General features: G+C 57.9%; 1 protein-coding gene across 2 annotated transcripts; it reads left to right on the top strand.

Annotated features, from left to right (window-relative positions):
- Nucleotides 1-647: 647 nt before the first annotated feature.
- Nucleotides 648-19,094, top strand: NARF (nuclear prelamin A recognition factor). 2 transcript variants are annotated; one of them, XM_039859426.1, is made up of 11 exons: nucleotides 648-805; nucleotides 1,878-1,958; nucleotides 4,671-4,814; nucleotides 7,719-7,851; nucleotides 9,389-9,523; nucleotides 12,836-12,954; nucleotides 14,238-14,367; nucleotides 14,707-14,770; nucleotides 15,652-15,789; nucleotides 16,036-16,193; nucleotides 17,718-19,094. In XM_039859426.1, exons 1-11 carry the CDS (start codon nucleotides 779-781, stop codon nucleotides 17,957-17,959), a joined length of 1,371 nt encoding a protein of 456 aa, XP_039715360.1. In that variant the 5' UTR covers nucleotides 648-778; the 3' UTR covers nucleotides 17,960-19,094. The 2 variants fall into 2 exon arrangements, with proteins under 2 accessions (XP_039715360.1, XP_039715361.1); XM_039859427.1 differs by lacking the exon at nucleotides 1,878-1,958 and having other exon boundaries at nucleotides 656-805.
- Nucleotides 19,095-19,708: the final 614 nt, after the last annotated feature.

The following is a 19,708-nucleotide window of genomic DNA, read 5'->3' as shown; positions in this document are numbered from 1 at the left end:
CTGGAATAGCCTTATTTTGTTGCCCTCTGTGACTGCGAGGTTCTGGGATTCCTGGCTGCTGTTGTGTGATAAAGACACCCACGAGCTGCTTCCACTCTCCACTGACCTCTTCCAGCCATGTTCTCATTTCTAATTGTCCTTTATGTATGCACTGATTTTATGTTTATAATTCCCATTTAGCCCTGCACGTGGTACTATTTCCTGGAGAAGCAATCTTCTGCTTATAAGGTGTAGGGGCCGAGTCACCAACATGCTTAGTAGGCGCCCAGCGGTCCCCACTTCACACCGCCCTCGTGCCTCGCGGGCCGCGTGCACCGCATCCCGCTGCGCGTGCGCACTGCAGCCCCGCCCGGCCTACGTGACGCGCCTCGGGGCGGCAATGGCGGCGGGCCAGGGCTGCGCTTCAGCCCCTCCCTACCAGGGCGGCGCCGTCTCCACCGAGGACGCGCCAGGAAAGGGGTGCGTGTCCGGCGCTGACCAGACGGCCTCGAGGGCCCCGGGACCGTCCGCTCACTCGCTCCGCGCCGCGGCGCAAGAACCTGCCAGGCCGCCGCGGCGTCCGAGTGGGGCGGGCCGCGCTCCGCCCCCGCGCACTCCGATTGGCTCTGGCGCCAGGCACGCCCCCTCCCGGCGCTCCCATTGGCCCAGCGGCGCCGCTGGGTGTGGGTCGTGCCGGGGGCGACGACAACAAAGGGCGGCGGGCGGCCGGCGGCGGTCACGGTGTCTCCCGGTGCATCCTTCAGGTCACGCGCCGCGGCCCCCGCCTCCCCCGCTCCAGATGAAGTGTGAGCACTGCACGCGGAAGGTGGGCTGCGCGCTTCCCGGGCCCAGGCCCGAGGGTCGGTCTGCAGGGGGTCGGGGTCAGGAGTGGGTCCAGCCGCGGTCAAGGCAGGCGGCTGCGGGGTCAGAGGTCGCGGCCGCTCCCCGACCAGCCCGGGCGGCCTTGTCCTCAGGGCGGGCGGGCGGGCGGAGGCGGGGTGCCGGCGGCCCCCGGCCGGGAGGAGCAGCCGCGCGGGCCTCGGCCTCAGCCTCACCTCGCCGACTTAGAGACCGCTGCGGTCAGACCTGGTCTGTGTCGCCCAGGTGAGCCGGGTGTTAGGGCTGGACACGCCCGGAAACTCGCTCAGCCGGTGGCCTGGGCACTAACTGCGCGCTCGCCAGGTGCTCTGTCCGTGCTGGTCGCTTACCTTGGCAGGTCCCCCCCGGAGCCATCACCTCGCTCCGGCGTGGCCTCGTCTTGCTACTTCTCGGTGTTTTAACTGTCCTTTCAAAATGGTGTTGTAAGCCAAAAACCTCAGAGGAGCAGCCTGTTCCTCAGGGCAGCCATAGCGACCACCGTTTTTGATGTGAACAACAGGAAGCGTCAGGGGTTTCTGTACTTTCTGAAAACTTAAAGTGCTTATAGTAACAGAAGAATAAGTGTAGGAGGGAAACGGGCAGGTCCTGCTCCCCTGGTAACTGTGAGAACCCTGTTCCTTAGCTGCAATGCCATAAGGAACCGTACAGGGCACCCTGAGAGGTTTTTTTGTTTGTCTTTTCAAAAACTAGATTATAAATATCCACCAGTTGCTCTTTTTTTTTGACCTAATGTTACACAGGAGCTGCCTCTTCAGAGCATTTCACGATCTTCTAGTTCAGTGTATTCTAGGTATGTGCACGACCAGGTGGTAGGGCACTAATTTACCTGTCGGAAGACACAAGGCTCCTAGCTTTCAGTTGAACGGTGAGGACATAGTGGTGTGTGTGTATCCACAAGTAGAGGTGCTTTTGTTTCTTTAGCAACAGTTTCTAGACACGAGGTTAATGGGTCAGAGATTGCACACTTTTTTTTGAGAGTCGGGTTAAAGTTCTTTCATGTGTTCCTTTGCCTTTTCAAGGAATGTAGTAAGAAAACAAAAACCGATGACCAAGAGAATGCATCCGTTGATGTACCGAGTCCGGCCCAGGAGAATGGAGAGGCAAGTAGATTTTTCAGTTTTGTATCAGCCCATAGTAAACGGCTGCTGGTTTTCTCCTGTTTGGGGGCTCACGTCACCGTGCACGTCATTGCTCCAAGAGAGAAAGCGAGAGAGGAATGGGCAAAGCTGGGCCCCGGCTCGGGGCCAGACGTATCGGTCAGTCAGGTGCAGGCACGTGGCTGTCAAGGTAAGAGAGCCAAAGAGCAGTCTTTTCATAATACAGCAGGACACCTGCATTAGGGACGATGGAAAACACCAGCTTTGGTCATTGGTTAAAAATTGAGGCGTAACATTTAAATTTCCAGTCTTTTTTTTTTAATGAAAAGTTCCATTCTGTAAAATAGGGATTTAGATAGGTAATTTATGCGATGATTCAGATCTCACTAACACAGTTCTCGTTTTTAACTTCTCCTTAGCTGATAGTGGAGTTTGGACACATACCTCGAGCTGGGCACTAGAGGAAGCGCTGTATACGTGCTACCTCGTTTCATGCTCAGATGCAGCATGTTGAGTAAGCCCTACTACTGTCCCCATTTTACGGAGAGAAGGATGCAGTGGGGGGAGAGGTGGGGGTTAAGATCACTTCTTCCCATGGAAAGTCCTGTTACCAATTTTACAAATGGAGAAGGCAACTTGGAAGAAACACGTTTGCTCTTGAGTAGTCCTGGTGTGACGCTCAGTCTGACGCTCAGTTGATCTGGTCCTCTGTGCACCGCACTGCTCTGCACTCTGGCGACTGCGGGGCTTAGCGAGAGGCGGGGGCGGGACAAGCACGCAAGGTGCTGAGGCGGAGGAGAGAACGGGGTGCCTGGGGCCTCCCCGCCTGCCGTTGGGCTGCATCCCCTTGGTCGACATCTAACCTTGGGAGCCCCAGTTTCCTTATCGGTGACTTGGAGAATAGGGTTACACCCCCCTCCCCCCGCCCTTGGGGCTGTGGTAACAGCGAGATAATGTGTGTATACAGCCTAAGTGCCCGCCCCGCCTGCCCGGTGGGTGGATGCACTGTCAGGGCGGGCAGGCACAGAAGAGTCTACTGGATTGGGCCTCAGAGTGGTGAGAATTGAGGGTGGGGCCACCAGGCACAGAGAAGTTGTGGTCTGGGGAGTGGTCTGTGGAGGGGCGTGGGAGCCGTTGAGGCCGTCTGGGCAAAGGAGCAGATCAGACATGTTTTAGGGCAGGTGACAGGGCAGCTTCAGCTGCCTGGAGCACGGGGAGCATAGAAGGAAGCCACGTGGGAGGCAGAGGGTGGTGGGGCTGGCGGGCCAGAGTGACACAAGCAAGAAAGAGGGCTTAGCACAGGGAGCTGCATGCAGTTCGGGCTCCAGGGACCCTGAGCTTTCTGCAGGGTGTGGTTGAGGTGGGGAGGCTCCGCTGCACGTGGCGATTGGAGAGGGGCTGGGGCTGGCAGGCTGGCACTGCTCTGGGAAGTGAGGCTGATTGGAGAGGAGGGCGGGGGACAGTCTTCTGCAGAGTGCCGGTGTTTCGGGGGCAGACGGAGAGGGAGCAAGAAACGAGCGGCGCGGGGCCCCAGCCTGGCCCGTGGGAGCCTGTGGGAGGGCTGGGTGGCAGGCCGGGATGGGGCCCTCTTGGGCACGACGGCGCAGAGTGTGGCCGCGGGTCCCTCTGCAGGGGTGACGGCGGCAGGATTCTTAGTGCAGCTTGTCAGTATCTGTGAGGCACCAGCTGTGTGCCAGGCCCGTGCTCCAGAGCCGTGGGGCGGCAGCTCCGGACACATGCACACACACCTACCGCCGCCACGTCCTTAGAAGTGCAAGCTCTTGGGCCCCATTCAGACCGCGGGAATGTTCGTCCACAGCGTAGCAGGGTCCCAGGGTGAGCTGCACAGTGACACTTGGGCATGTGGAAAGGAGGGAGGTGACAGCATGTACTCCCATTCATGGACAGGAGGCCCTGCCCAGAACTGTCTCCTACCAAATCACGTTTAAGAGAAAGCAAATGGCCAGCCGTCCGGAGCGTTAACTCTGGAGCGGCGCCCGGAGGCTTCGGAACGTTCCCGTGCTCGTCCGCCAACCACTGACTGCGCACCCTCACGCGCAGGGCCTCTGGGAGGCACTGGGAACAGAAGGGAACAGGTCAAGGGTCCTGCCCTCAGAGCTTGCATTTCTCGGGTGACAACGACACAGAAGTGCCAGGTGGTGATGGGGGCTGTTCAGTCCTAGATTCCTGTGTTTTAGTGGGCCTCGGGCAGCAGAGCGCTAGTCAGAGGTGACGAGGGGCATCCAGTCTGGGCGTCCAGGTGAGCGGCGTGGCTTGTATGGAGTGTCCACAACGCAGTCCTGGCGGCCAGAGGGCTTCGTTGCGGTGGCGAGCCGGAGCTGTCCCGAGCTTCCTGGGCGCAGGGCTGCTCAGCGGGGTGAGCAGAGGTGGCCGGCCGGAGCCGTGAGGCAGCAGAGAAGGGGTGCGGGGAGGAGGGGGGCGCGCCAGGGCCTAGACACAGGAACTCGGCTTTCCTCCTGCCGCGTGTCGGAGCTAGCCTGCTTCTGCCCTGGCTTGTCATCTTGAGACTCTCTGGTGTCGTCGTGGGCTGTGCTGCGTGTCCCTGAGCACCTGGAGTGCCAGGCGGGGCCGGCGTCACCTGGGGTGTGCGGTGTCGGTGTGCTGTGCTGTAGCCATGCTTACTCTTCCTACGGAAGCTTACGTCACCATGCTTTTGTTGAAGAATCAGGCCAAAACGTCATCTTTCCTTTGTAGAAGGGCGAATTCCATAAGTTGGCTGATGCCAAGATATTTCTGAGTGACTGCCTAGCGTGTGACAGCTGTGTGACCGAAGAGGAAGGAGTCCAAGTTTCCCAGCAGAACGCCAAGGACTTCTTCCGTGTCCTGAACCTTAACAAGGTACGGTGGCCTGGAGGGGGCCAGTGGGGGTCGGGGCGGGCACGGAGGCCTCTCCTGGGACATGGTGCACGTAGCTCAGCCCTGGCCCTGTGTCCCTTGCCACAATCGACCCTCTCCAGAGCCGCTCACCATCAGAATAAAATCCAGTGTCCCAGAGTCATGCTTTTTCAGTGACTTGGGCGATGGCTGTGGCCGGTACCACCGATCAGGCTCCCGCGGCTTGGGGGGCCTCCACTGTGCGGGTCATACAGTGGCTGCATTCCTGAGGTCATAGGATGGTACAGTGGCTGAGCCCACGCTGTTCCGCCTCTCAGAGGTGGGGCTTCTGTCCGTTGAGCTCATCAGCCTGGGGCAAATCCCTGCCCACCTCCTCTACAGAGCTGTCTGATGTCACTCAGCTTCCAGTAATGGTCTTCCCGACGGGAAGCCAGGTAAAAGAAAGAAAGGAAAGACGAAGCCCGATGGGCTGAGAAGTGTGTCAGGTCGTCCTCGCTCCCACCGCCACAGGAAGTGCCCCTGCCGCGCCGTGCACAGGCCCGGGAGCCCTCGTGGCTGTCCGGCGGTGCCTGGTGCGCCAGGGCTCGGCACAGCCGAGCGGCCCTCCCACTGCTTGCCACCCACCCCTGCGGCTTGTTCCCGGACACGTCATCCAGTGGTCGTAGGTTCCAGTTTCAGGTAGAAGCGCATGTCCTTTCGCGGTCAGCGGTAGTCGGGGCTGGGCGCACCCTTCCTGGTGTGGGATCCGTGAGCATGCGGCAGGACGGACTCTGAAGCCGGAGGCCACGTTCACCGTGCACCTTCCCCCCGCCCTGGTCCTCTGGAACCTAATGGTTTTAGCCGTTTTATTACCTGAGTGATGACTTCAGCTCAGTTACGACGTGGCAGTTTCCCCGGCACGTTCCGTGGGACCTGTGCACTTCTAACCCTGTGGTGCGGGCGGTTTCTGCCTGGATGCCGCTGAGGACGGCTGTGTCCCTCACGCTCCCACGCGATAGGTGATACCTCTGTCCAGCTTTCCTGATCACACCTGGTATCAAGCTCACATTTTTCCAGTCTGAGGGGTAGATGGTATCTCACGTGCACATTCTTGGTCATTAGTGAGACTGAGAATCTTTGACGTGTTTATCGACAATTTACGTTTTATGCTGCTTGTTCATGTTCTAGATTAGTTCGAAATTGCTTTCAGCTGCTGGTAACAAAAACCCTGACTCTAGGCACGTGACAGCTCGGAGGGTTATTCTCTCGAGTCCAGAGGTTGTCTGGCCCCAGGGAGCCCCAAGGACCTGGATGGCTGCCGTCCTGCTCGGTGTCCTCGGCCTCCAACCCAGGACTCTGTCACACACGTCAGACCCTTGCTCCCAGGCTGTTGCTTGTCTTTTAGTGTATGATGTCCTCTTCACACTTGAGTTGTTTGATTTCATGGAACTATGCAGATTGGTCTCTTCTTTACTAGTTTTTAATTTGCATTTTTAAAAGACTTTTTTACTATAAAATAGTGTACGTTTTATTTTAATGCGCCTTCATTTAGTAGGGCCCATCTTCCCATTTGTTAGATTTTCTTGACTAATCTTACATCATTCTACATTAACCATAGGGCTTTGACTGGAGTTGCACTGGATTTATAGGTTAGTGTGGGGGAAATTGTGTTTCAGCTTACAGTATTTTCATCCGTAGATATGCTGGCTCAGTTATTCTTTGTGTGATCTTCAGCAAAGGGCTATAATTTTCCCCATAAATGTTTGTGTCGGGCTACTCTTAAGTTTTCTGTACCTGTAATTTGTTCTTGTTGTTATGTCACGTATATTAGGTTTCACTGTATTATTTTCTGTAATGTCGGTTATTGTCGGTGTATTAAAAAGCCGTTGATCTTCATGTCTTTTTTGTACGTGGCTGTTTTGTAAACTTAATATTCTAATAGTTTTCTAGATTGTCTTAGGTTTTGTAGGATTATTGACTACAAACAATGAACGTTATCTTTTCCACCCCGTATACCTCTTTTCCTGATCACGTCGTCTAGGACCTTTAAGTCAATCTCAAATAAGAGCAGTGATAAATGGAACTAATTTCCTGTTTCAGACTTCGGAGAAAGTGCTTGTAAGGTTTTACTGTTGAGTAGATAGATGTGTTCGGAGCTTTGGTAGATACCTGCGTCAGCATCTCGGCTGCAGGTAATGGTGCCCGGCTCACACTGGTGCAAGTAACAAGGAAATGGTGATTTCATGAAACCGAAAGCTCAGAAGTAGGGGAGGTACTGGGGTTGGCTGAGTCGGCCACTCAGGGCTGTCGTCTGGGAAAGGCAACGTCCGTGTCTCTGTTCAGCCTGGCTCTGGGCTCAGGCCGATCCCCTCCTGGTCACAGCAGCTCCCTCGGAGGAGGAGGCGACATTTGAGTGAGAATGGAGTGGATGAGCCCTGGAAATACCCTGGGCAGGGCGTTGGGCAGAGAGACAGGAAGTGGTGGGTCTGCCTTCTTAAAATTCTGTTAAAATTTGCCACTAAGTGACCTGGGTTTTTGAAGCCTCTTAGGGGCTGGGCACCACTTCAATGTGTGAACTTTTTTAATTGAAATATATTCGTGTGTGTATTTTTTATTGTTATTGGGTCACTTCAGTTGTGTATGGGCCAATATTATAATTTACATATTTTTAAAGTTATTTTCTTCTAGATGTTTGCATTTCAATATGAAATTGTTATAAAAATTGATAAAAATCTCTTGGGATATCTCATTTTTTTAAACCTAATCGTTTGCTTCTTTTTCCTCAGTTATGCTTGCCACCGTTTGTCTATTTTATTAGTCTCTTCATAGAACTTCTGTTACGGATTTTTCTCGATTTTTCACTAAGGTGCTTTACTTTCACTCTCTGTGTTATCACCCACATATGACATTCTTTTCTCTTTCTCCTAGAAATGTGATACCTCAAAGCACAAGGTGCTGGCAGTGTCCGTGTGTCCTCAGTCTTTGCCTTATTTTGCTGCTAAATTCAGCCTCAGTGTGACTGATGCATCCAGAAGACTCTGTGGCTTCCTCAAAAGTCTTGGTGAGGCGCCTTTGACCTTCCTGTGAGTTCGTAACTGCCCCTTTTATCTCTAGGGTTCAGTTTTCAAGGGCACAGGACAGGTAAGAACTACATGAGAGTCCGTGGAATGTAAGAGGACCCTGCCTCTGACCGTGGTAAACGGGTGTCACTTACCCCCTTGCTGTGTAGATCGGTGTTATGTTACTGCCATGATGGCCCACCTGAGAGTGCCAGTGACCATCTTCAGATGGGGTGGCGGGGACACGTGGGCGGCGGCAAGCGGCATCGTTTGCCCGGCTCGGGCCACGGAGGTGTTTATTTGATGGAGAAGCGCGTCTTCAGTGAATGGCATCTGGTGCCCAGGAAGCTCTGAAGAGCAGAGCAGGAAGGGAATGGGCCGCGTCCTTCATGGGGAGGATGAAAGGTGGTCATTTCAGAGCACAGCCGGGACTTAAACATGAAGGGACACGGGGACAGTGCTGCCTCCAGTGGCAGTAGGCGGTGCCCGCCCCCAGGGACTTTCGTGGCCCTGGAACATGCGTCCTCGTGTACAGCCATCGCCAGGCCCAGACGAGAACTTGAGCTGTTTGCCAAATAAGAGTTAGCTTGTCAGAGACACAAATACACTGGGGGTTGCTAATAAAACACGGTGACACGTGGCAGAGCCAGCCCGCCAGCCCATGCTGCCTGGCACTCTTGGTGTGGAGCAGCTTCCCGGTGCACAGCGTGCCGCCAAAGTCAGGCATAGCCCCGAGCCATCCCTTCACACTCCTGCCTCAGGAAGCCTAAGTTCAGCCTCCTTTGACCAGAGGGTGGAGTTATTCGATGCTGTATCATCTCAGTGAAAGGCCCGATTTTGATACTTTTGAAAAATAAATAGTTGGGCATTTTTTGTTAACGCTAATAATGAAAACGTATTCACAGTGAAACTGACTTCTTAAGGTAACATTTTAATATGACACTTAGAATATTATGGTTTTTTTTATAAGAACAACTGGCTTTTAAGATTTAGACTGGCTGCAGATATTAAACCTATTTACTTAATTTATTATAATGATGGATATTTTGTTTCAGGTTTATCAATATTAAGAAAACTTATTAAGAGAAAAGTAGCTAATTAAAAAATCAGCATAAAATTAAGATCATTGTAAAGGTACGCCCAGCCCATTTACTCATTTATTTTAAAGATGTCAAGGACTATTGCAGCCTGAAATTCAGTTCAGCCAGCGAATCGGAAGAGGAGGGTGCTGGTATCTTGATAACATTCCATTAGCTTCCATGTGGAGTACTGTGAGGTGTTTACGTACAGACATGTAGAGAACGAGGTGGGGATGGGAAAGAGAGAACATATATATTTTATTGTGAAAAATACGTGCTGTCGTTTAAAACACCGTGCACAGTCCCGTGCTTCTGCAGTTCGTGCCAGCCCTGGGAACCGCGGGTGACCCAAACAGCTCGGGGGTGCCCGCAGACCTGCTGCTGAGTCCGGCACTCAGAGGCCCAGACTCGGAGAGTGGCCCCGCGTCAGGGAGCGGAGCTGAGCGCCCTCTCCCCGCAGGCGTGCACTACGTCTTCGACGCAGCGGTGGCCGCGGACCTCAGCATCCTGGAGGGCCAGAAGGAATTTGTGCGCCGCTTCCTCCGGCACAGCGAGGAGGACCCCGCGCTGCCCATGCTGACGTCCGCCTGTCCCGGTGAGTGCCGGGGCCAGCTGCCCGGCCCCAGCTGTCTGAGGCCCCTGTCACAGGGGTCTGTCTGCTTGGGCCAGGCCGGGGCCGTGGGTGCCTCGTAGACCAAAAGGGAGGAGTTTGGGCCTGAGGCACAATTTTATGCCAAACAACATATTCATTCATTCTGGTGAGCTTGACGAGGAGGAGACCTGACAGCTGAGTATTAATTCAGCTGCATTTATCTGTATTTCTCAAGATTCTGAGACAAAGTGTATTTAGAAAAGCAAATCTATCTTCTCTTAAAAGTATGACACATTTCAGACATCCAGAAAATTGTAGATGGTAATAACGGCAAACACTTGGCCTTTGGCAGCTTAAATGAAAATTACAGAATAAAAAATGGTAGGTTCGATCCCGGAGTACTCTTTCCAGCCTGCTTTCACCGGCGGTCTGGCACCTGCAGTTTAGGAAAAATAGAAATTTTTGAACAAGAATGTGGTGAAAGATCATGTGTAAGGAAAGAAGGAAGAAAGCGCTATGCTGGTAAATGACATTTAGTGAAAATTTATTTCTAGATGCATCAGGCCCGTGAGTGTAGGAAAGCTACCCCGTCAGAGCCAGTCGTGGGCTATGTAATTTTTAGGTTTTCGTTTACGTTTCTATTCTAACTTTATCCTCCCTCCCACCATGCTTCCAAATTTTTCTGTCATTTCACCTCACCCATTGGTCATTAGGGTTATGCTTTAACAATAGAATGTTGGTGGTGTGCTTGCTTAGAATCTGGAAATACTTCCCACTCATAAAACCGTGCAGAGGAACTTCGCCATCTGTCCCAGAGGCCGCATGGGCTGACACATGAGCTGAGCTGTGTCATTCATCAGCCCAGGGCCTGGCGGGATGTGCCGTGCTTCAGGTGGGGCTTGTCCCGGTGCACGGTTTGTCCCAGGAATGTGACGCATGCAGATGTCCCCAGGTTTCCTGGGCTGTGGGCACTCTATAGCCAAGGCCAGGGATGAGCCGTCGGATAGGTGCAGACTGTGTTGCTGTGGTGTCTGCACGGCTGCGGAGGGCCTGGGGACCGCCCGGCTTTCTGAATGACCTTCAGTGGTCCCTGGGGCCCCCAGTGCCCAGCATGGAGTCTCAGTGCTTTCCTCGTGAGGCCATCACTCGATGCCACATGCAGCCCGACACTGTGGCTCAGTCTCGCCCAGCCAAGGAGGGGGCAACATAAAACACCCAAAGTCACCCCGTGCCCCTGGGCAGCAGTTCCCAGACTTTCTGGCCGTGATTCCTGGCAGCAGGATGGATGGGGGTACCCGGGGCCTCCTGATACCAAACCAGACACTTGTGGACGCTCGCTGTGGAGGCCCTGCTGGTCACAGCCGAAAACGCAAGCCTTAGTCCTATCAGGAGCCCAGGGAGTCCTGTCGCCCAGCCACCCGGCACCCGTCCCAGAGCCCTGTTGTCTCTCAGCCCCGCCACCTGCCGCGACTGGCTTCTCCCTCCTCGTCCAGCCCCACGTTTGCTGCATTTGGTCGTCTTGCTGAGCCGTGCAGGCTGTTTACTTGTAGATTTGGAGCTTCCACAATGTTTTCCTAGGTAAGGGTACACTCCTCTTGGAGCTCTTTGTGCCGCAGCGTGTCGAAACTAGCTGTTCAGGTTTCCGCCCCTCTCAAATTCAGGGAGGTGAGGTGAGATCTGCTTCAAACTAACTTTTTCTATAATTTGGTTTTGTCGCTTTTGCTTTCTTATGACAATTTAAGGAACCTAAACCAGTACCGAGATCACGTGACGTGACCTGGTGTATAGAAGCAGGGCCGTGGCAGACCTGTGCCGGCTCACTGGGCGTGACCCTCTACAGAGTCCCCGTGTCCTTGGACTGGTAGGCGGGCACTGGTTCAGGCTGGGACTAGGCCCGATGTGACGCCCCGCTGCCGGCTGCACTGTGGCCCAGCAGAGGACGGGGTGAGCGGCTCGGCTTCGGACTGGACGGGCTGGCAGGCCTGGCCTGCCAGAGTGCCCACGGGCAGGAATCCGGGGCAGCGTCTGTCCGGCCCTAGCAGAGTATCTGGACAGCGATTGGGCACCTCTGCTCTGAGCGCGCACCCTGCTGCGCTTTCAGAGTGGGTCGCCGGGGAGGTGGGTAGGCTGGTCACGCCTGCGCAGCCACACAGCCCGCCCCAGGGTCTCCGTGAGTGTGAGCAGGGGCTGTCCAGGCACAGGTCAGTGTCTCTGCCCCGGCTGGTGCTCAGTGATGAGTTCCTGAGCAAAGGTACCCTCGTGGCTCCAGGTGCCTGGGCGCTGTGGGCCCTGGGGTTCCTGCTCAGCACCCCCGCCACGGGCCAGGTCCTCCGTGGGCACCCAGCTTCTGGAGCTTAGCCTGGTCTCGTGTGGTGCTCAAGGCCTTCTGCCTCCGCAGCACAGAGGGGCCATCTGCCAGGAGCCACATCTGCGGTGCTGGCACTTGGGCTGAGGCCAGGGTGGGTGGCGGCCTTATAAGGCCAGACCTGAGGTGGGAATACCCAGGGTCCCCAAACGGTCTATGTTGTGGGTAGTTTTTCTTTAAACCTTCAAAGGCATGCGTGCAGAGGCCAGTTTTTCTCATAGGGGCTTGTGTGGGTCACCACAGCGCCCTCCTTGGCGCGTTCAGGCCTGCGTGCAGGTGACAGGCGCAGTTTGAGAGTTGGTCAGGGATTGTCAAGTGTGAGTGGCGCCTGCTGCTCTTGCCCAGGAGTGGACATGGGGAGGCTAATCTGCCCGCAACCCCTATCTTGGGATACCTCGGTGTACACGCCGGTCTGTGGGGTCAGAGGTGTCCGGAGATGCTGTCCACAACAGGCCAGGCCCAGCGGGAGGAGGGAGCTAGCTGTGTCCCTTGCAGGTTGAGCTGCTGGCTGTGTGGTCTGCAGACCGCTGCCCTGTGTCCATCCCTGGAAACCAGCAGAAGGAATGCCCCCAGGGGGCACGGCGGGGGGTCATCTGAGTCATGGTCCCGTGTCCTGGCCATGAGAACAAGTCTGCACTGGCATGGTGGAGCTGGAACACGCAGCCTGTGACAGCCTTGCGGCTGCTCCTCTGAGCATGTCCTCTCTGGGGACCAGCCATCCTCGCTTTTTCTCCCATCCCGTTTTCTGATCTGGGACTGACGGGAGCCCCTCGCAGACACCTGTCAGTCGGGCTTCGGGGAGGCAGTCTGTCGCACATTCGTGGCAGAGCCTGAAGCTGGAGTCCGAGCCCCCTCCCCGAGGTCAGGGCCTCAGGAGCTCTGAGTCCCGGGCGTGCGATGGGGAGTGGGGAAGCAGTGTGGGCACTGACGCGGGGCCCCTCTCTCCCCAGGCTGGGTCCGCTATGCCGAGCGCGTTTTGGGCCAGCCCCTCACCCCCCACCTCTGCACTGCCAAGTCTCCCCAGCAGATCATGGGCTCTCTGGTGAAGGATTACTTCGCCCGACGGCAGGTAAGCTGACCTCTGCGCCCGGGCAGCATGGCTGTGGGGCCGTCTGGTGACAGGAGCTGAGGGTGAGTGAGGGTGGGGACCCACTGGGCACATCCAGGTGCTCTCAGCCCAGGCCAAGTGGAAACAGTGCCCGCCCTGCTAAGGGGTGCTCGGGGCCTCACCCCAGGCATGCTCGCTTAGGAGGCCCTGTGTGGCCCCCGCCCTTGCCTGCCCCTGGAACACTTGGCCGCCTCTGGCCTGACACAGCAGGACTCCCAGCTGGGGCCCTCGAGTCCTTTCCACAGCCCCCGGCTGCCCCAGCTCCCCCACCCGGGTGTGGCACCATCTCTTTTTCCACCGCGCTGTCCCCTCCTCTCTCCCGGCCCCAGCTCACACCCATAGCTGCGATCCGAGGGCTCTGGCAGCGGCCAGACCCAGGTCCTCCTGGAGCTCCCTGGCGCCCCAATGCCGCCCACGGCGTGGCCCTCCCATGGCCTGTTCTCGGTTGGATGATAAGCTCCTCAGGGAACAAGCGTGGCCAGGTGCTGTGGGAACTGGAGAAGGCTGGACAGCAGGTGTCTCAGATGCCTGAGGCAGCGCGAAGCCATGTGACCCCGGTAGCCTGTCAGCCCTGCTGCGGGGGGAGGGGGTGCTTCCCCTCTGCCTGACCCACTCACGAAATCACCACCACTGCCGGCGAACTGTGATGTGGCGTCAGTGCGTGCATTCATTTTGGGGGACAGGAAAATGAACCAGGCGCCGAGGAGTGGCTCAGTCCTAAATGCTGCCGGGCATGCTTCCTGTGGACTTGACAAGGGGCAGGCGCCCTCTTTGGTCTCCGCCCTGCCCTCATTAGGGCCGTTCCTCCCAGGCCTGGCCTTGAGAGTCACTCAGCAGCTGCCAGCTCCTGGCATTGCCGCCAGTTCCGGCTCAGTCACGGGCACCAGGAAGGCGTTGCTTGGGAAGCTTCTGGAAAGTTGGGGTAGAGTGGCTGGTATTCAGTAACAGCGCAGCAGGGGCTTCTTTCAGCGTGTGGGATCACTGCACACAGTTCGGGGGGAGCAGGCTCAGTGTCCACACCTCTCCTGCGGGTTTCCAGGCTGCTGGGCCTTACCGCCTGGAGAGAGGCAGCGCCACGTGTGGGCCTGGTGCCGCTGCTCGTTGGGACGTGGGGCAGGGGACGTGCGGCGGGAGCTCGGCCTGGAAGCAGGAGCCCAGCCCCACGGCAGTGGCGGGTGCTGGGCAGCAGTGTTAAGTCGCCCTCCTCGCCCTGGCGCCCTGGACGGTGGGCGCTTTCTCCACAGAACCTGCCCCCAGACAAGATCTTCCACGTCATCGTGGCCCCTTGCTACGACAAGAAACTGGAGGCTCTTCGAGAAGATTTTTCCCCAGCTTTGCACAGTTATCGGGGTGCCGACTGCGTGTTAACCTCAGGTGAGCAGTACGTCGTGTGAACGCAGCCAGTGTGTTTCAGCCATGTCCACATGGGGTTGTCACAAGTGTTCTGCTTGGGAAACAAAACACGGAGAGATCATTTGTGAAAATCTTTCATTTCAAGAGCAGAAAAAGGAATTAGACTCTTCGTGTACGTTCTAGCATTTTTCATTTTATTAGCGTCGCTTTGTGCTGGACGTGGGCTGCTTGTGCTCTGTGGGAGGGACACTACCAAAGTCGCCTGCCTTAGAATTTCCTGCGGGACCTTGAGGACGCGTGACATTCCGCTGGTGCTGGCCGTGGTGTCCTTTCACGGCACCGCATGCCTCTTGTTCGTAGGTGAAGTTGTTCAAATGATGGAGCAAAGCGACCTCTCGGGGAGAGACGCGGCCGTGGACACTCTGTAAGTGGCTTTGGCAGGGGGGGCCACGTTTGGGTGGAGGGGGCCTCTCGTGTGATCTCTGGAGGTCACATGTGCCAGGGCCTCCCTACCTCACAGTGAGGCCACATGCTGTGCTGCAGCGTGGGCGCAGGGTGGCACCTGACCCGGGGTGCCATTTTCTGTGGCGCCGCATGGCCCCACCCTAACCCTCAGCCGTCTTCTCGCTCCTGAATGCGGCCAGGACCTCGGTGTGGCGTGCCTCTCGCCGGGGCCGCGGGACGTTGTGTCCGCGGCTGGTTGCAGGGGCCGCCCATTCTCCACCGCGCTCTGCCGCTCCCGGCTCCGTTTGCCCCTGACGCTGAGTCTGGCCCTGCCTGGGGTGCACTTATCTGGGGAAACAGCGGGTCCCTCGGGTTTCTGCAGGCGCTGGTGACTCTAGCCCTGCTGCATCCTGTGCTCCGGGCACGTGCAGAGCGTGCACGGACCACTCCGCAGGTCCAGCCAGTGCTGGCGCCAGGATTGTTTGTGGCCCTTTTGTGGAAGGCTGGCCAGAGGCGTACAGAATTTAGCACCTTGGTGCCCGTGGCCACGGCCTGCACCAAGCTGGCTGACCGTGCAACCTCATCCAGGGCTCAGACTGGCGTGAGCCCCTGTCACCCTCGGAGTTCTGAGGGATGCGCCCCGGCACGTGGGCAACAGGGAGAGAAGTGACCAGCTGAACAGCTCTAGCGTAACCCCCGCTGCATCTGAGACTGAGGCACATGACGTTCCATGCCATGCGTCGCAGCTCGGTAGAACGGGGTTGTGTCGGTAACGGGCTTCAGTCTCCCCATGGCAGGCTCGCGTGTTGCAGTTTCGGACGTCTGATTGACTCTTCCTGTCGCTTCTCTCTGCCTGGTGAGGTTCGGAGACCTGAGGGAGGAGGAGCTGAGGCGCCACGACGGGGCCAGCTCCGACGGGCACCTGGCGCACATCTTCAGACACGCGGCCAAGGAGCTGTTCAACGAAGACGTGGGGGAGGTCACCTACCGCACCTTGAGGTGCGTGCGGACGCCCACGGTCCGTGTGTGTGTGTGCGCGCTCGGTGCTACTGTTCAGGGCAGGGTCCCCAAAGCCTGTGCGTGTTGGGGCGGCTGTCCCGTTTGTGGTGTTCACACCGTCAAGATCAGAGGCCTTTCTGTGTTTGCACAAAGACCTTTTGTTCTGCCGACCTTCCGGACTCGGTGGAAACGCCCCTCCAGCTGCAGGAGGACTCGGCGGGTCACAGTCCACTGTTCCTTTCACAGGAACAAAGACTTCCAGGAGGTCACCCTCGAAAGGGACGGGGAGGTTCTGCTGCGCTTCGCTGCTGCGTACGGCTTTCGAAACATCCAGAACGTGGTCCTGAAGCTGAAGAGGGGCAAGTTCCCATACCACTTCGTGGAGGTCCTCGCCTGCGCTGGGGGTGAGGCCTGGCCCCATCCTGAGTCTCGCTCAGCCCCAGCAGCTGTGGGGAGTGTGGACACGACAGTCCCCCTCTTCCGCTCACACCCACCTAGTGAGAAGAGTGGGCACTCTGATGTTTCCTTGAAAGTCCCCTGGGGGAGGGGATCCCCAGAGGAGTCACGGCACGGGTGGCACCAGGAGACAGCCAGTTCAGCTCGTGTGGTAGCTGGTGTGGAGTCGAGGCACACAGGAGCCGAGGCTGGCCCTCAGGTGGCTTGAACAGCCCCCGCCACCTCTAGCCAGGTCTGTCCCTGCATATGGGAGGGACCCGCGTGAGGAATGGAGGCCAACAGGAGGGACTGGGGATGGGGGTCCCCCACAAGGACTTGCTGGTGGAGTAGGTGAGGGTGTCGGGGAGGAGGGAAGCCTGTGGGCCCTGGGCAGTGATGGAGCCAACTCGGAGAGGGGATCAGGGTGTCTGTGCCACTCAGAGTGGGAGATGCCCACAGGTACTCAGGTGGAGGTACCAGGTGCGAGACTGTCTCGAGGAAGGGAGGCTCTGGTGGAGGGTGTGACGGGAGAAGCAGCCTAGAAGGCAGCGGAGACCCCATGAGCATTTGGGGAGGGCGTGGGTGGGGCGCTGAGGACAGGGGTGAGCCCTGGCTTTGGGGTCCTCACAGCCCGGGTGACCTTGCTCCAGGGGTCAAGGCACAGAGGGCAGAGCCTACGCCTTGAGCGCTTGAGCAGATGGGAGGTGAGAATGAGGAGGCGTCTAGGGGGCAGGTGAGGGGCCCTTGGGGGCTGGGCTGGACAAGCTGACGCCCCGGAACTAGAGCTTCAGCTGGGGAGCAGACCTGGGGCCCCAGGAGAGAGAAGCAGCCGCTCCCTGGGAAAGCAGAGTTCTTTGCCTCGGCCGAGTGTCTTTTTGAGATATGAGGTCAGGAGTGGCAGCTGTTGGGAGCTGCCAGTGGATAAGGGTGGGGAGGCTTGGCCAGGGAGGGTTTGCTCTAGGTGCTTTTAGATGCATTTTTATCCCATAAATCATGACATCGTCACCTGTGTTTGGGAGTGCGCAGCACCGATGTGTGGGGTCATTTCCCTGTTCAGGTCGTAGCACCCATGTATGTGGACTCGGGTCCCCATCCCCTCCCAGGTGCAGCCCAGGTGGGGACCAGTGCTCAAGGGCACTGTGCAGACACTGGGGTGTAGCTGCCGTGAATTGTTTCTGTGCTCTCCTGATTGTGATGAGTTTCAAGGAAAACTGGGGATCCAGATTCGCTTACACAGCCACCCAGTTCTGAAAGGTTAGCAAGTTGTTTGGGTTTTAGGTAAAATCGGGTCGTGGGCAGTGTAAGCAGGGAGGGACTGGGAAGCACATGGGGCTGTGAGCCTGCGACCAGGGTTCCTGAGGCCTCGGGGCACACATGTCCAGGATCTAGCTCGAGGCCCTGGCCACACGAAACCCCACACTGCTTCGTCCCCACTGCCCTGGCCTGTCGTTCTCCGGGACAAGAAGAGAGTGAGTGCGTCTCGTGTCTTTCAGGGTGCCTGAATGGCCGCGGCCAGGCCCTGGCGGAGGACGGGCGTGCGGACAGGGCCCTGCTGCGGCAGATGGAAGGCATCTACACCAGCATCCCCGTGCGGGCCCCAGAGGCCAGCGCCAGCGTGCAGGCGCTGTACCAGGAGTGGCTGGGCGGGGCTGACTCCCCCAGGGCCCAGGAGGCTCTGCACATGGCCTACCAGGGCCCCGGGCGCCCCGCCAACAGCCGAGACATCAAATGGTGATGGCGATTGGACGGCCGCTGACGGGGGAGCACTGAGTGGGGCATCAGGGACACTGGAAGAAAAAGCTCGGCTTTCCTTTCCTTGCGCTGGTGTCCAGCCCCCTCTGCCCTCTGCCCGCCGCGGGTGGCGCTGTCTCCCGAGCGTGTGCTGGGAGGGCTGCCTAGTGCACGCGCGCGCCCCCCGCGTCCTCCTCCGGCGGAGCCTGGCCCAGCGCCAGGGTGGAGACGACTGCCTACCAGGCTTAGGGGGCCACGTGTCCTGTGACAGGCAGGGACCTGGCTCTGGTTCCTGCGCCTCAGACCCCTGTGGGCGTGAAGGCGCCGGGCAGGCGCGGGGTTGCGGGCCACGGTCCTGGGTCGCCCTCGTGGCTCCAGATTCTACCCATTGACGTTGCTCTTGAAAATGCTTTTGCCACAACATGAATAAACTGCCATCTCCTGGAGTCGGGGCTCAAACACAAATCTGCATTGCCAGCTTTTCTCGAAAAGAACCTGAGATCTGGCAGCAGTGGCCACGCTCATTCTGGAACGGGACCCTGCCCCTGGGGCTCCGGGCACTGGCCCCACAGGGGCACTGTGCGTTCAGTCTTTGAGCTGACCTCATCTCCAGGCAGGGAGGCTGGCATGGTGCCCCAGTTCCTGCCAGCAGATGGCGAGGCAGGCTGCCCTGCTCGGGCCAGGCTGTGGGGAGTCGTCTCCCAAACTCCCCCCATGTCCTCTGTGCACCCCTCGACCAGGCACCCTACCCCGCACATTAGCTGGGGGCAGGGCTCACCTTAAAGTGAGTAGGGGGTGCATGCATCCTGCCCCCAGACAGCCAGATGGAGAGGGCTTGCAAACACCGGCCTCTGCAGCCTGGGACATGAGACAGACACCCGTGGTGGCCTGGAGGAGTCACTTCTCCAAAGCACTTGGACTTGTGAACGTGGGTGATGACGTCCTCCTTGATCCCTCAGGGCTGCGCAGTCTCGGCGTGTTGGAGTCCCCTTACCTCACCCTGGATCGTGTCCCCGTGTGCCTTTCTGGGGTTGACAACGTGTGGTGTGTGAAATTGTGTGTGTTGCTGCCAGTCTGTTTACAGGGGGTGTCCCCCCTCTGTGGCACTGCCTGGTTGTGGAATAAACAGTCCAAGTGTCCGAGTGTGCACGGTTCCATGAACCCGACACTGCCTGCCCAGCCAGAGGCTGGCTCCACATGCCACATGGGTCAGACCTGCCCAAGCCAGCATCTGGTCCAGGACAGGAGCCGTCTGTCCCTGTCAGCAGGCTGAGAGTGGCAGGGGTCGGGTGCGTGCCCCTTATTTCCGAGGCTGCCTCTTGCGACAAGGAAGATGTGCTTCCTAGGTGACACAGCATGGTGCACCCTCCCAGGGCTGGGCAGAGGAATTGCCACTCGCATGAGGACACTAGGCTAGGATCCCTTCGTCGTGACTTAGGCAGCAGGCTGGCCGGAGGCTCAGGGAGAGCATGTCTGTAGGGGTGGTGCCAGTAGGCACCAGGAGGGGACAGCAACCACCCTACAGGAATGCTGGACCCGAGTCTCAGGGCTGCTGGTGTCCCTGGCCACCAACTGTGCCTGTGCTAGTATTCGGTGTGTGCTGGCCTCACACTGAATGGCACTGCTCTCCATGAGCTGTCCTGGCCCAGCAAGAGCCTGGTCACCTCCATTTGTCCCTGCCTGTCCTGAGGGCCTGGCCCAGACACCGGCCTGGGGTGGGAGGCGGGGACCGCCAGTCTCATGGCCTCCCGCA

The sequence above is a fragment of the Pteropus medius genome, unplaced genomic scaffold, assembly GCF_902729225.1.
Source record: "Pteropus medius unplaced genomic scaffold, Ma_sr-lr_union100, whole genome shotgun sequence".
Classification (NCBI taxonomy): Eukaryota; Metazoa; Chordata; class Mammalia; order Chiroptera; family Pteropodidae; genus Pteropus; species Pteropus medius.
Note: the sequence above shows the minus strand (reverse complement) of the source record. Positions and strands in the feature narration are given on the sequence as shown.